Here is a 15,462-nt window from a genome sequence, read left to right on the forward strand (position 1 = left end):
TCATTTGTGCTTGGTATATGGTTCTTATGAAAAACTGAAAACTAGTAGTGTAGGTGACTGAAGGATGGAGGGTACCCCCCCCCCCCTTCTGGAGTATGGAGTTTTTATTCATTACAGAATTCTTACACACTTTTAGAAGTAATTTCCGTGATTCTGCAGAACCTCTCGTTTAGCCAACCGTAGCGTTGTGTGGCTGATCGCAGCGAAATAATATGGGGTGGCGCACGGAAACCCACCCCCCCGTACAAACTGCTCGCCAATTACGGACGATGTGTTGCCCGTTACGAGCAGATACAGCAAACAGACAAACATGCAATAATTAGCCAGTGAAGAAATAACAAGCTGATGCAAGCAACAATGGCGAAACAATCGATGACGATGTATAGAGAGCTGGAGAAGAGAATATGAAAATCTCACGCGACACGCATGGGCTATAGCACATGTAGTCTTGTAAACCTGTTGGTGGCTGTTTCCCAACTTAATAGACCACAAGTGTCTTGTATAAAATTCTTCGTTTCTACTTCCACTACATAGCTATGCTACGTTGTACACCCTATATATACTTCACGTTGTCTCTGACCTCGTAGGCGAAGTAGACTTTATGGAAGCATAAAATAAAATGTGGTTTTCTCATCATACTTGCGTCACACGCTTAGTAAAAATTAGGTTTTTATATTGCATTATTGAAGTTCATGCAGCAATAATAATAATAATTAAGTTCGCAGTAATGAAGTTTTTCGTTTGAAAGCTACTTCTGAACAAATGTTTTTGAGGTAATAAGTAAATACGATTTTATGGCAATCTATGTCTTTTCAAATGGAGAGGCACCGCTTTTCCTACTGAGCCAAAATGACCCATAACCCACTTTCTTTTTTTTTCTTCAAAGAAACCAAAGTAGCAGGTAATGCAAATAGGAAATAACCAAACTTAAAAATAATTATAGCCTTCCTAAATGTAATGTTTTGTATATGAAAGATGCATGAAAATCGTTTTGTATGAATTTTCTTACACTAAAAATTAAGCAAATTATGAAAAGTTAGTTGCTAAATCAAGCCGATGAAACCAGAAAATATATGAATAACAAAAAAAAACTTGCCTTGTTATAAGTGTGTCTTCTGCTGTTCATCGATATAATGAAGTGAGCTGATATGCCCTTTTGTTACCTGAAAAGACGTACCTATTACATACAACGTAATTTTTATGTAATTTACGTAATTATAAAATACTTTTTGATTACCGGTCGTGGACGCTGAATAGCCAGACCCAAGTGCAAGAATAATTTGGAACAGATGTAAAATAGGCGAGCGCAGTGAACGAGACGAACAACTGGATACTGAACTAACTAGGAGCAGTCGGCAGTGGAACTGAGACAGGTGGTCATGCGAAGAACGACGAGTGCGGCCGAGGGAGACCGAGCCTGAGACGAGCACGCGACCGAGGCTGGAACGAGAACTGCCGAAGTGGCCGCCGCGACCGAAGTGAACTAGTGAACTATGATCCGATCGTTCCTCGTTCCCGGGAACTATAAGTAGACCGCCGCGACCGAAATGAACTATGAACCGAAGGTTCCTTGAACTCGTTCCTCGGTCGTTTCGTTCATCTTGGTGAACCGTTCCTTTGCACCCGTTCGTTCGCCAACTACCCATCTCTACTAAGCAGTTGATATGTGTCGTGGTTTGGAAGTCTGTCTCGAAATGTAGACGCAACATCATTGAAGAGGGGGCACTCGTAAACCACATGGTCGGGAGTACCCTCTGACACGCCACAGTCACACGCGGGTATAGCCCTCTTCCCAAATCGACATGTCGGGTGGGGTCCATGGCCAGTGAGAAAATGGATCAATCCTCGTGTTGGCTCAAAACATTTAATGTCCAAGCGCTCCCTCACATCTGGTATAGAGATGGGTTGTTCGCGAACGAACGGGTGCAAAGGAGCGGTTCACCAAGATGAACGAAAGGACCGAGGAACGAATTCCAAGGAACGATCGGCTCATAGTTCACTTCGGTCGCGGCGGTCACTTCGGCAGTTCTCGTTCCAGCCTCGGTCGCGTGCTCGTCTCAGTCTCGGTCTCCCTCGGCCGTCTCAGTTCCACTGCCGACTGCTCCTAGTTAGTTCAGTATCCAGTTGTTCGTCTCGTTCACTGCGCTCGCCTATTTTACATGTGTTCCAAACTGTTCTTGCACTTGGTTCTGTCTATACAGCGTCCACGACCGGTAATCGAAAAGTATTTTATAGTTACGTAAATTACATAAAAATTACGTTGTATGTAATAGGTACGTCTTTTCAGGTAACAAAAGGGCATATCAGCTCACTTCATTATATCGATGAACAGCAGAAGACATACTTATAACAAGGCAAGTTTTTTTTGTTATTCATATACTTTTTGGTTTCATCGACTTGATTTATCAGCTAACTTTCAATAATTTGCTTAATTATTAGTGTAAGAAAATTCATAGAAAACATTACATTTAGGAAGGCTCTAATTATTTTTAAGTTTGGTTGTTTCCAATTGGCATTACCTGCTAGTTCGGTTTCTTTGAAAAAAAATGGATTGTTTGTTAGTCGTTTTGGCTCAGTAGGGAAAGCGGTGCCTCTCCATTTGAAAAGACATAGATTGCCATAAAATCGTATTTACTTATTATCTCAAAAACATTTGTTCAGAAGGAGCTTTAAAACCAAAAACTTCATTACTGCGAACTTAATTATTATTGATGCATTAATTTTAATAATGCAACATAAAAACCTAATTTTTACTAAGCGTGTGACGCAAGTATGAGAAAACCACATTTTATTTTATGCTTCCATAAAGTCTCTACTTCACTTACGAACTCAGAGACAACGTGAAGTATATATAGGGTGTACAACGTAGCATAGCTATGTAGTGGAAGTAGAAACGAAGAATTTTATACAAGACACTTGTGGTCTATTAAGTTGGGAAACAGCCACCAACAGGTTTACAAGACTACATGAGCTGTAGCCCATGCGCGTCGCGTGAGATTTTCATGTTCTCTTCTCCAGCTCTCAACACATCGTCATCGATTGTTTCGCAATTGTTGCTTGCATTAGCTTGTTATTGCTTCACTGCCTAATTATTGCATGTTTGTCTGTTTGCTGTATCTGCTCGTAACGGGCAACACATCGTCCGTAATCGTCGAGCAGTCTGTACTCGGGACCGGTTTTCCGTGCGCCACTCTATATTATTTCCCTGCAATCAGCCACACAAGGCTACAGTTGGCTAAACGAGAGGTTCTGCAGAATCACAGAAATTACTTCTAATAGTGTGTAAGAATTCTGTAATGAAGAAAAAATCTATGCTCCAGGGGCGAGGGAAGTGCCCGCTGTTGGTGCCCTCCATCCTTCAGTCACCCACACTACTAGTTTCCAGTTTTTCATAAGAACCATATACCAAGCACAAATGAACGGTGAACGAGTAAAAATGAACGGTTCCCAAAAAAGAACGATCAGCAGTGAATTATAGTTAAATTATTTTATGTTGGCGGTTCGCGCATGCCCGCCCAGACCCGGGAGACTGCTGCGTTGCCATTTGTACGCGCTAAGAGAAGCACCGCCATAGTATAGTATACTATAGTTCGCAAACTTACGTTTAGGGGGGAGCGCGCAGTTTATGAAGTAAAGCCACCACGGCCGCATTAACCCTTTCGCTGCTACAGACACGTGCTCCCCGCATTCCGCGCTGTGCGCGATTTTGTCATCACTGCACTGCTCGCCTGTGCTGACACATGGTGCTCCGACTGCTTTGACACACTTATCATTCGATAAGGCCCAAAAATTTGATTTTTTACACATCTTCTTGACTGATACCTTCCCCCCCATAAATGTCTTAATTTTATTTGGATGTTCAACGCAATTATTGTGCAGCATTAAATGTAGTAAAACATTGCACGAAATTTTGAAGAGTTTGCAGAGGTAAAAGTCCACAGTGTATACTTTCCGTATGGTCGAATTTAGTTGCCACTAGAAATTTCAAAAAATTACAGTCAAACGAATAAAATTCATGAAGTAAGACACTTCGATATTGTTTTTAAATACAGAAAATATTAAGCACCGAACAAGATTTGAACTCGGAATCTTTTGCTTAGCAGCCAAACAGCTTAACCGTTACACTAACACAGCTCGTCGTGTAGTATAGTACTTGGAGTAATTTAAAGAGTGGAGCAAAATATCGACCAACACTGTTGGTATGACTATGAAGGACTCACGTTTTGTCGAAGTACAATAGGAAATAAACAATTACCGCTGTTCTTTATTGCGAAAAAGCGGTTAGTGAGAAAGAATTCCCTTGCTATCGCCTGAATTAGGAGGGATATTGCTTGTTTGATTTAATTCATTAATAGAATATGAAACAGTTGGTATAAAGAATGCTTTTTCCAAACTTACTTTTATAGAAAGTCTGCCATCAAGACATTGCTTTTGTTCTATTACTTTATTTATGACTGAACGTTTCTCTGCACTGCAGTCGAGATCTGGCAACGTCGTTCTCTGTTCATTGGCTGACTGTGTTTTGTAACGTCAGATGCGCAGAACGAACCTAAACTCGGCCGCCGTCGTAAATGACGCGCACTTTAGTCCCCAAGGATGAACGAGTTTGCTGGAAAGTTCTACGTCCAGTTTCTTCTATCTCCCAAGACCCCTGGAAAAGTTCCTCCCCTCTTTTCCTTACTTCCCTTTTGTCCTCCACCCTTACACCCACGATGTCTACAATTTTCTCATAATTCCCCTGTTTTGCCCAGTACCAGGCCGCTTGTTCCCTTATCCCCCCCCCCCCCTACTTTTGGTGAGCAGCTGTAGCGCAGTGTGATGTAGTCGGTGTCTGCAGTGTGCCTGCGCAGTAGAGATGGGCAAAACTGTTCTTTTCAGAGATCGGATCAGAACTGTTCACTCCCTGAAATGAATTAGCTCTTTTTCATGACTCACCACTCATTTACAATAGAAAATAAATGGAAGGCACATTGCCCTTTAAACTTGGTTTATTCCAGTACTATACCTGTATTTTGATCTTATTTGATCCTATTTTGAAGTAACATAGATAATGAGTAAGAATTTTGTATTGTTTATTGAAATTTCCACGATATGACAAAGTTTTTGATTATTGATTTATTTTGCACTATCGTGGTTTTTTGGGTGATCGGAAAATGTTGTAACTTGAGATTTACATTAACAATATATTTGGCTATAATGTATTAAAATTTCATTAACCTCATACAAATACATCGCAAGCCATATATTTTTAAAGTGAACGTTTCCTTCCGAAGACGCCTAAAATCGCAAAATCCGTACCAGAATAAGAAAAAAAAAATATAAATTTTACTGTAAAACGAAAGTGCTGCATATAGCCTTACGCAGAATAAAACAAGGAAAATATTGGTGTATCACATTTTGCGATACGTTTATCGGTTCGCTCGTAATTAAAGCTTAAATTCGAGTGTCCATAATAAAAATCCTATAGTAAGAGGAGTCGTCAGGAACCTAATCTGATCAGTTTAAACAAATAAAAATAAAATAAAAACAAATGATGTATACATAACATAATAATGTAATGTACATAGCGGTATTACTACGAAGAACAATATCCAGTAGAGACGGACTCCGATGCAGAAGCACTGAGTCGGGCAGGTCGACCCGCGAGCTGTACTACTGCGTGAGCTAAGACCGCAGAGACCAGAATGTCACCTGAGTTGCTTTGCTCAACGCTCTGGCTAGAGTCGAGAACGGTGGGGTGAGCGTTGAGCGGGTGAGTTCCGAGGGTGGGGGGAGCGGTGAACTCACCCGCTCTGAGACAAATCGTCCATTCCCTTGCGAGCAGGTTGTTGAAAGTAGTTCCTATGTTATCCGCTAGGTGGCTCTCTGTCCTGTTGCTCGCATCAACTGCCCAGAGGGCAGGACGTGCGACTGAAACGATCACCGACAGAGTGCGATGCGAAGTTAAGCTGCGCCAGACACTGCACGCGGCAAACGACGCACAGAGACGGCACGGCATATGTGAAACACAAAATCCAATGGGGCACTGCACAATGCAGGCAGCCAGGGTAGAAGCAGGGCAGAGGCCGGCGCCTGCTGTGTTGTGTGGCGTGCACTGTGCTCTGACCAGCAGAGGCGCCGCTCATATGCTCCGTCTCTCTCTCTCTCTCTCTCTCTCTCTCTCTCTCTCTCTCTCACTCTGCCGTGGGAAACGTTTGGAGCTACCGTTCTTTTTTTCTGAATCACTGATTGTTCACTCCTTTGAAAGATTCAACTCTATGAAACAGTTCAAGAGCGGATCCCCCATCTCTACTGCGCAGGTGACGAGTCTGCGGTGGTGAGGGGCGTCGCGACGGCGGACGGCCTGTTCGACGGCCACGTGTGGACGCCGGCGGACGGCGACGACGTGCTGTACATCGAGCCCGCGTCGCGCTACCTGCTGCCGGCGGCGGCGTCGGCCGAGGCGTCGCAGACGTCGACGCCGCACCACTCGGTGGCGCACCGCGGCTCGGCCGTGCGCGGCGTGCGCACGCCGCAGCCCTGCGCATCCCACCTGCTGCACCAGCGGCGCCTGCGGGAGCGCCACGCCCACCACCCCCACCAGGTGGGCCACCACACCGTGCAAAACAACTAGGGGGATACGTAGGGGAGAGCGGGGAAATACCGTGCACGTGAGCCATTTTTCAAATACACTCCTGGAAATTGAAATAAGAACACCGTGAATTCATTGTCCCAGGAAGGCGAAACTTTATTGACACATTCCTGGGGTCAGATACATCACATGATCACACTGACAGAACCACAGGCACATAGACACAGGCAACAGAGCATGCACAATGTCGGCACTAGTACAGTGTATATCCACCTTTCGCAGCAATGCAGGCTGCTATTCTCCCATGGAGACGATCGTAGAGATGCTGGATGTAGTCCTGTGGAACGGCTTGCCATGCCATTTCCACCTGGCGCCTCAGTTGGACCAGCGTTCGTGCTGGACGTGCAGACCGCGTGAGACGACGCTTCATCCAGTCCCAAACATGCTCAATGGGGGACAGATCCGGAGATCTTGCTGGCCAGGGTAGTTGACTTACACCTTCTAGAGCACGTTGGGTGGCACGGGATACATGCGGACGTGTATTGTCCTGTTGGAACAGCAAGTTCCCTTGCCGGTCTAGGAATGGTAGAACGATGGGTTCGATGACGGTTTGGATGTACCGTGCACTATTCAGTCTCCTCGACGATCACCAGTGGTGTACGGCCAGTGTAGGAGATCGCTCCCCACACCATGATGCCGAGTGTTGGCCCTGTGTGCCTCGGTCGTATGCAGTCCTGATTGTGGCGCTCACCTGCACGGCGCCAAACACGCATACGACCATCATTGGCACCGAGGCAGAAGCGACTCTCATCGCTGAAGACGACACGTCTCCATTCGTCCCTCCATTCACGCCTGTCGCGACACCACTGGAGGCGGGCTGCACGATGTTGGGGCGTGAGCGGAAGACGGCCTAACGGTGTGCGGGACCGTAGCCCAGCTTCATGGAGACGGTTGCGAATGGTCCTCGCCGATACTCCAGGAGCAACAGTGTCCCTAATTTGCTGGAAAGTGGCGGTGCGGTCCCCTACGGCACTGCGTAGGATCCTACGGTCTTGGCGTGCATCCGTGCGTCGCTGCGGTCCGGTCCCAGGTCGACGGGCACGTGCACCTTCCGCCGACCACTGGCGACAACATCGATGTACTGTGGAGACCTCACGCCCCACGTGTTGAGCAATTCGGCGGTACGTCCACCCGGCCTCCCGCATGCCCACTATACGCCCTCGCTCAAAGTCCGTCAACTGCACATACGGTTCACGTCCACGCTGTCGCGGCATGCTACCAGTGTTAAAGACTGCGATGGAGCTCCGTATGCCACGGCAAACTGGCTGACACTGACGGCGGCGATGCACAAATGCTGCGCAGCTAGCGCCATTCGACGGCCAACACCGCGGTTCCTGGTGTGTCCGCTGTGCCGTGCGTGTGATCATTGCGTGTACAGCCCTCTCGCAGTGTCCGGAGCAAGTATGGTGGGTCTGACACACCGGTGTCAATGTGTTCTTTTTTCCATTTCCAGGAGTGTATTTCGCATTTTTCGAACTCAATTGAAACGCTGGACACCTTTTTTTGGGCAAGAAATCAATGCCCCACACGTTTATGCCTTCATATTTGCTGTATTACATCGATTTACGTTCCTACAGCTGTTTTACAACAGTGTTACATTGCACGGTATTACCCCGAGGGGTATCTTATGATACAGCATAGCACATAAAATGACAAAAACTCTGTAGAAATAAATCAAATTAAAGAAATTCGAAATTCAGAATTTATTTAGAATTGAAACACATACATTTTACAACTTATTAAAGTTTCTAAAGACAGAAAATCCTTTTACTGGTAAAACAAAATTATTAGTTTTTGGTGTCAACTTGTCTCTGAACGCATTTATCCCCTGTTTTAATGGCAGAATTCGCAACTATAGTTTTCAGCTGTGTCACATGCACTACACAAGGAAAACTTGTAAGATGACACGCACACACACACTTCCAAATATACAGGGTGTTACAAAAATATACGGCCAAATTTTCAGGAAACATTCCTCACACACAAATAAAGAAACGCTTAATTTCCATGTTAGAGCTCATTTTAGTTTCGTCAGTATGTACTGCACTTCCTCGATTCAACACCAGTTGGCCCAATTGAAGGAAGGTAATGTTGACTTCGGTGCTTGTGTTGACATGCGACTCATTGCTCTACAGTACTAGCATCAAGTACATCAGTACGTAGCATCAACAGGTTAGTGTTCATCACGAACGTGGTTTTGCAGTCAGTGCAATGTTTACAAATGCGGAGTTGGCAGATGCCCATTTGATGTATGGATTAGCACGGGGCAATAGCCGTGGCGCGGTACGTTTGTATCGAGACAGATTTCCAGAACGAAGGTGTCCCGACAGGAAGACGTTCGAAGCAATTGATCGGCGTCTTAGGGAGCACGGAACATTCCAGCCTATGACTCGCGACTGGGGAAGACCTAGAACGACGAGGACACCTGCAATGGACGAGGCAATTCTTCGTGCAGTTGACGATAACCCTAATGTCAGCGTCAGAGAAGTTGCTGCTGACTACAAGGTAACGTTGACCACGTCACTGTATGGAGAGTGCTACGGGAGAACCAGTTGTTTCCGTACCATGTTCAGCGTGTGCAGGCACTATAAGCAGCTCATTGGCCTCCACGGGTACACTTCTGCGAATGGTTCATCCAACAATGTGTCAATCCTCATTTCAGTGCAAATGTTCTCTTTACGGATGAGGCTTCATCCCAACGTGATCAAAACGTAAATTTTCACAATCAACATATGTGGGCTGACGAGAATCCGCACGCAATTGTGCAATCACGTCATCAACACAGATTTCCTGTGAACGTTTGCGCAGGCATTCTTGGTGATGTCTGGATTGGGCCCCATGTTCTTCCACCTACGCTCAATGGAGCACGTTATCATGATTTCATACGGGATACTCTACCTGTGCTGCTAGAACATGTGCCTTTACAAGTACGACACAACATGTGGTTCATGCACGATGGAGCTCCTGCACATTTCAGTCGAAGTGTTCGTACGCTTCTCAACAACAGATTCGGTGACCGATGGATTGGTAGAGGCGGACCAATTCCATGGCCTCCACGCTCTCCTGACCTCAACCCTCATGACTTTCATTTATGGGGGCATTTGAAAGCTCTTGTCTACGCAACCCCGGTACCAAATGTAGAGACTCTTCGTGCTGGTATTGTGGATGGCTGTGATACAATATGCCATTCTCCAGGGCTGCATCAGCGCATCAGGGATTCCATGCGACGGAGGGTGGATGCATGTATCCTCGCTAACGGAGGACATTTTGAACATTTCCTGTAACAAAGTGTTTGAAGTCACGCTGGTACGTTCTGTTGCTGTGTGTTTTCATTCCATGATTAATGTGATTTGAAGAGAAGTAATAAAATGAGCTCTAACATGGAAAGTAAGCGTTTCGGGACACATGTCCACAGAACATATTTTCTTTCTTTGTGTGTAAGGAATGTTTCCTGAAAGTTTGGCCGTACCTTTTTGTAACACCCTGTATAGATAACGAACAGCAAAGGGCCTACAACACTACCTTGGGGAACGCCAGAAATCACTTCCGTTTTACTCGATAACTTCCCGTCAGTTACTACGAACTGTGACGTCTCTGACAGGAAATCAGAAATCCAGTCACATAACTGAGACGATATTTCATAAGCACGCAATTTCACTACAACCCACTTGTGTGGTACAGTGTCAAAAGCCTTCCGGAAATCCAGGAATACGGAATCGATCTGAAATCCCTTGTCAATAGCACTCACCAGTTCATGTGAATGAAGAGCTAGTTGTGTTTCACAGGAATGATGTTTTCTAAACCCATGTTGACTGTGTGTCAATATACCGTTTTCTTCGAGGTAATTCATAATGTCCGAACAGAATATATGTCCTAAAATCCTTCTGCATATCGATGTTAACGATATGGGCCTGTATTTTGGGGATTACTCCTACTACCTTTCTTGAATATTGATGTGACCTGTGCAACTTTCCAGTCTTTGGGTACGGATCTTTCGTCGAGCTTACGGTTGTATATGATTGTTAAGAATGGAGATAATGCATCAGCATACTCGGAAAGGAACCTAATTGGTATACAGTCTGGACCAGAAGACTTGCTTTTATTAAGTGATTTGAGTTGCTTCGGTACTCCGAGTATATTTACTTCTACGTTACTCATGTTGGCAGCTGTTCTCGATTCGAATTCTGGAATATTTACTTCGTCTTCTTTTGTGAAGGCATTTCGGAAGGCTGTGTTTAGTAACTCTGCTTTGGCAGCACTGTCTTCGATAGTATCTCCATTGCTATCACGCAGAGAAGGCATTGATTTTTTTCTTGCCGCTTGCATACTTCACATAGGACCAGAATCTCTTTAGATTTTCTGCCAGGTTTCGAGACAAAGTTTCGTTGTCGAAACTGTTACAGGCGTCTCACATTGAACTCCGCGTTAAATTTCGAGCTTCTGTAAAGGATCGCCAATCTCGGGGATTTTGCGTCTGCTTAAATTTGGCATGTTTGTTTCGTTGTTTCTGCAACAGTGTTCTAACCCGCTTTGTGTACCAAGGAGGATCAGCTCCGTCGTTTGTTAGTTTATTTGGTATAAATCTTTCAATTGCTGCCGATACTATTTCTTTGAATTTAAGCCACATCTGGTCTTCACATATATTATAAATTTGGAATGAGTGGAGATTGTCTCTCAGGAAGCCGTCAAGTGAATTTTTATCAGCTTTTTTTCAATAGGTATATTTTTCGTTTATTTTTCGAGGATTTGGGGATTACAACATACAATCTCGCTACGTCAACCCTGTGTTCACTAATCCCTCAATCGGTTCTAAGGACACCACACACATCCATGCCCGAGGCATGATTCGAACCTGCGACCGCAGCAGTCGCGCGGTTCCGGACTGAGCGCCTAGAACAAATATTCTATTACGTAACGATTCTATAAGGTGTCATGTTATCATCGTTAAATGTGTTTTGTGTGGATGAAATGATGATCTGATGCTTAACTGAAAATACTGATAATTTAAATTCACTGTATCTTTTAAACAAATAAAGTTTACAACGTTTGTCATATTTAATGATACGCTTCTTTATGAAATGTCGATCGTTAAGATCAGCCAAAGCGTTCAGAATTTAGCATTCACGTCTTTGTTACAAAACTTGTTAATTTCACTTTAACAGTGAATCCTAAACTATTATAGATATGAACAATATTCAAATTTTATTGGGATTAGCACGAAAGTGTACGACGGATGTCACATTAAAATTACTGTGGCCTCATTCCCTGAATTACTGCAGAATTAAACAGTTTTCATAAATGTCCCCTTTATGGCCGATCTTAGGTCCGCCATATTTAACACTGCTACGTCTCCTCGGCCACAGACAGCTTCTACGTGGTTTCCCTGTGACGTAGGTTCTCGTCTATCTCACTCGCACACTACAGCGTTTAGGCCACATGCAGCACAACAGACGCCTGTGGACTTCCCCATCGCGTGGAGAATGCGCTCTTCGTTGCACGCGGTCTTGGAAGACAGGGTTCTTTTCACAATTCCTGTAGGCTGACTCTTTCGTCCATATATTTAAATGAGAGTGAAATACTCGTTAATTGGCACACAGTGTTTTCTAATGAGGTACACAGATGGCAGTTTGTAACGTCCCCTTAGAGCAAATTATACAAGACTGTGCTTAAACTGACACACAATGTTTTTAGCGCAACGCAATCTGACTATCAAAGATCCCTGCAAAAGAATGGCCCTGAGTAACATTAAACTATACCTTTCAGAAATCACTTACCTCACAAAAATCTTCATTACTCGAACTACTGCAATACAGCGAGCGCCACTACTGCCAGCTAAATAAAAGATTCAAACTACGGAAGGCACTAACTACTGATAGGGATAGTTAGCAAATGAAAGATATTAATAGAGAACAAACAATGTATTTACCTTAATAGTCATAATATATATAGCAGTTCATGACAAATTACAAAACTCCGCCATCTCTCTCCCCACATCCACCACTGCTGGCGGCTCACCTCCAACTGCGCAACGCTACGCGCTGTTCACATCCAGCTGCCGCTGCCCAACACTACAATGGCAGACAACAATGCAAACTAGCCACAGACTGCACACAGCACAGCCAGTGATTTTCATACAGAGCGCTACGTAACGTTGCCAATAAGAAAGCATAAACAGCCTATTTACAAGTTGTCACCACTCGTTATGCGGTCATTCCACTACACCTACATCTGCACTCTGCAAACCATTGTGAAGTGCATGGCAGAGGGTGCGTCCCATTGTACCGGTTATAAGGTATTCTTCCCATTCTACTCACGTATGGAGCGCGGGAAGAATGACTGTTTAAATGCCTCTGTGCGTGCGGTAATTATCTTAATTTTATCCTCACGATACCTATGTGAGCGACACGTAGAGGGTGGTAGTATTCCCAGAGTCATCATTCAAAGCCGCTTCCTGAAACTTTGAAAGTAGGCTCTCTCGGGATAGTTTGCTTCTGTCTTTTTAAGAGTCTGCCAGTTCAGTTTCTTCAGTATCTCTGAAACACTCTCCCATCGGTCAAACAAACTGAAGATTCGTGCTGCCCTTCTCTGTATACGTTCAGTATCCCCTGTTAGTCCTATTTGGTAAGGGTCCCATTCACTTGAGCAATATTCTAGGATGGGTAGTGCGAGTGATTCGAAAGCAAGAAATCTCCTTTGTAGACTGATTACTTTTCCCCAGTGTTCTACCACCGAACCAAAGTCTAGCACCTGCTTTAACCACGACGGATCGTATGCGATCCTTCCATTTCATATACCTACAGAGTGGCACATCCAGGTATTTGTAGGAATTGGCCGATTCCAACTGTGACTCACTGATGTTATAGTCATAGCATCTTATGTTTATATTTCGTTTTGTGAAGTGCACAATTTTACATTTGTAAACAATTAAAGCAAATTGCCCACTTTGAAGTCTTATCAAGACCTGGCTGCGTATTTGTGCAGCTATTATCTGACAGCATTTCACTATGCAGCCAACTGTCAGCTGTCGTTCTGATGGTCCCAAATCGCTCGAGCCAGTGACTCGACCTTCCTCAGAGTCCCAAACATGGCAGATAGCTGCACCTGCTCTAACCTGTTTAACGATCGCCACCCAGAGAGTTCCAGTAGGATTAAACGTAACCATCGTCTGTCGGCGCCATTCATCATTTCTAGGAATGGCCTACTTCTGTGCTCAGAATAAGCTACCATAAGGACGGAACTTTAACCAACACGCCCCACCTGCATGGAAATATTGTAGTAGCGTTGTGACAGCGTTCGGTCAAACTGTAAGACTTATTCGTATTCTGCCACCAAGATTATTGATCCGACGGCTCGGCTAATTGGGACCGAGAATATTTTGTGCCTCCTGAAAATTATTCATTTTCAGCTGTTGCAAACACTTCATTGGACTCATCACCTAAAACGCTGATACGCGCTGTAAACAGTGACTGGACGTACTTTCAGGCAACTATTTCCATTGAAGTCGAGTACAATACATTTGTTGGTATGGTTTTCTGAGACCCAAATTTTGTCGAAGTATGCAAGAAGTTTATTGTCCACAGCACGCGATAAGTGCATTATACACAAAAACTTCGCGCTTGTTGCTGCAATGTCTCTTTATTTCATGAAACATTTTCGTCCATAATTACACAGTAATCGAAAACCCAGTGACAAAAAAAAGGAAGGCCTCTGAGCCAGAATAATTAATTTCAGAACAATTAATTTTTTCACGGAGATCACTCTGCATTATTCTAGTCGCCGGATACTCTCCTCTGCTGTCGTAAACCAGTACAATTCTACGCACAATGTTTTGTTAAAATCATCAAATTCCGTAGATTTCCGTTTTGTTTGCTTTCCTTCCTTGGAGAAACAAAATACGTGGTCATATCTGGAGAATCTGCACTGTTAATACCGGATGAGGTCGGTTTTGAAATACCACATGCTTTTGTCATTAGTTCACCAACTTGCGCAAAATTGATACTATTCCTAGCTTCTTCACTGTCGGTCAGACTTGTGATTGCCGTTTCGTGATGCTCGCAAAGTACTGTAACACGTTTATCAAAGAGAAACAGCAAACATGACAAGCCATTCTAAGCTGAAAATTCTGATTCTTATTACGTTGTAAGCAACAGCACGTAGGCGTACTTCTCGACACTGAACTATGCTTGGTACAAGTGGTGGAGAATTGTGCTACCTATGTGTGGCGGTTTGGAAGGCGAATTTCATTTTAGGAGTCTTGTTGGTTCTCGTCTGCTGCAACGTAAACATCAGATTGTCATCATAACATTAACTGACTTTTGAAAAAGTAGCATTTATAACATCATGTAGCAGGCTATTTTGTCGGAAAAACAACTCAAAACGTATAACCACATCCTAGCGGTGAAACTGATGAGGGGACTGAAGACCATAGATGTTAAGTCCCATAGTGCTCAGAGCCATTTTGAAACTGATGTCGTTGGAACAATAGTAATTTAATAATCACCTTCCATGACCAATAAACAGGCCCAAGTACATTAACTGTAAAAAAAGTTTTTCATTCCTAGTACAACAGATACACTGATAAATGTTGCAATGATAGATTCCAGCTTGCAGATAAATTCAAATCCAGTCTCCACCATTATAATGCAGAGCGAAGCACAGCAGTTACTACACAGAAAATTTTGAACTGAACTGACCCTTAAGCGATACGAAGACGATGATGAGCCATCCTTCATAACTTTTTGACAACTTCATAATCCAAGAAATTTCGCGAGAAGATTAATATTAAAGTTTACTTGGCATTTTAAACTAAGATAATTCCAATGAAGATTTTT

At 44.0% G+C, this 15,462-nt stretch overlaps 1 protein-coding gene across 1 annotated transcript in view; it reads left to right on the forward strand.

The window, feature by feature from the left end:
- Nucleotides 1-15,462, forward strand: part of LOC126109532 (uncharacterized) — a 426,878-nt gene that overhangs the window by 310,096 nt on the left and 101,320 nt on the right. Inside the window, exon 4 of the mRNA XM_049914551.1 lies at nt 6,300-6,583. Coding sequence (XP_049770508.1) covers nt 6,300-6,583 — 284 coding nt within the window. The remainder of the gene's footprint in view (nt 1-6,299; nt 6,584-15,462) is intronic.

This window comes from Schistocerca cancellata, chromosome 12 (assembly GCF_023864275.1).
Source record: "Schistocerca cancellata isolate TAMUIC-IGC-003103 chromosome 12, iqSchCanc2.1, whole genome shotgun sequence".
NCBI lineage: Eukaryota > Metazoa > Arthropoda > Insecta > Orthoptera > Acrididae > Schistocerca > Schistocerca cancellata.